Source organism: Habropoda laboriosa, unplaced genomic scaffold, assembly GCF_001263275.1.
Source record: "Habropoda laboriosa isolate 0110345459 unplaced genomic scaffold, ASM126327v1 scaffold200, whole genome shotgun sequence".
NCBI classification, from domain to species: Eukaryota; Metazoa; Arthropoda; class Insecta; order Hymenoptera; family Apidae; genus Habropoda; species Habropoda laboriosa.
In genome coordinates this window covers 135975-136970 of record NW_017100306.1, presented here as the reverse complement: position 1 = coordinate 136970, position 996 = coordinate 135975, and the positions used below count along the sequence as shown (strand labels likewise).

Sequence of the window (996 nt, the reverse complement as noted above, 5' to 3'; positions counted from 1 at the left end):
CATAAACTCAAAGTTTTATAAAACCTGTAAAGGCAAATCTGTAATATTTTTCTTTACAACTTTTCTATTTCTTATAAAAGCTAACAAAGAAAGCAATAACTTTCACCACATTTAGTATCTTTGTAACTATGAAAATAGAACAACAATTTGTATAACAAAAATTACATGGTACAAAAGAGGTCATCACATAGTAATAACTTTTTCATTCTAGGTGGAGGTGTTTTAGAAATCGTCTTTTATTTTCTAATAGCATTTTTTAAACTGAATTTGACGATCTATGACATAAAATCACTCAATATCATTAAAAGTCAGTTTTAACGAAAATATTTTACACCAATGACTAAATGAAAATAAATCCAATTTACTCTTACACAGAATGTGTAATGTAATGTTGTAATAATCTTGTAATCGTTGTTTTATTATAATATTGAAACTCACCAAAGCATAATAATATTTACATAATAAATTTATATGGTATACAGGTAGAATTAAATCTTTCAATTTCTAAGATGCATACATACACAAAATACGTTATACTTCACATTTATGGATTACGTCAATATAAATTTAGCAGAGCCCTAAAATTTATACATTAAAGGTCATCCATTGATTTCAACCTTCATATGACATATTTCAATACTTTTGCAAGTGAAAAGAAACCAAAGAAAGTTTTGCCATTCATAAAAATGACTGTTAAAAATAAGCAACTAACTTCCTTATCAATATAAATTTTATTTATATCATCCACCATGAATTAAGTGGATGAGTTTGGACATAAAAAAAGATCATATTTAATTATTGAATATTATTTACCGACGCAAGAACATTCATATAATTTAATTTGCATGACATGTGTTTTTGATTAGTTAGTAATCTATAGTAGCTGTGGTAGATCAAATTTCAAAAATAATGGTCTGTAAATGTTACATTTATGTATTTGCAATTGATTATGTTCTGTTAAAATTGTTGGTCCTTGATTTGAGAAAACATAAGAAT

General features: G+C 25.3%; 1 protein-coding gene across 1 annotated transcript in view; it reads right to left on the bottom strand.

The window, feature by feature from the left end:
* Positions 1 to 996, bottom strand: part of LOC108574011 (ectopic P granules protein 5 homolog) — a 33532-nt gene that overhangs the window by 22848 nt on the left and 9688 nt on the right. Inside the window, exon 16 of the mRNA XM_017936508.1 lies at positions 2 to 24. Within this exon, the coding sequence (XP_017791997.1) occupies positions 2 to 24 (23 nt within the window). The remainder of the gene's footprint in view (position 1; positions 25 to 996) is intronic.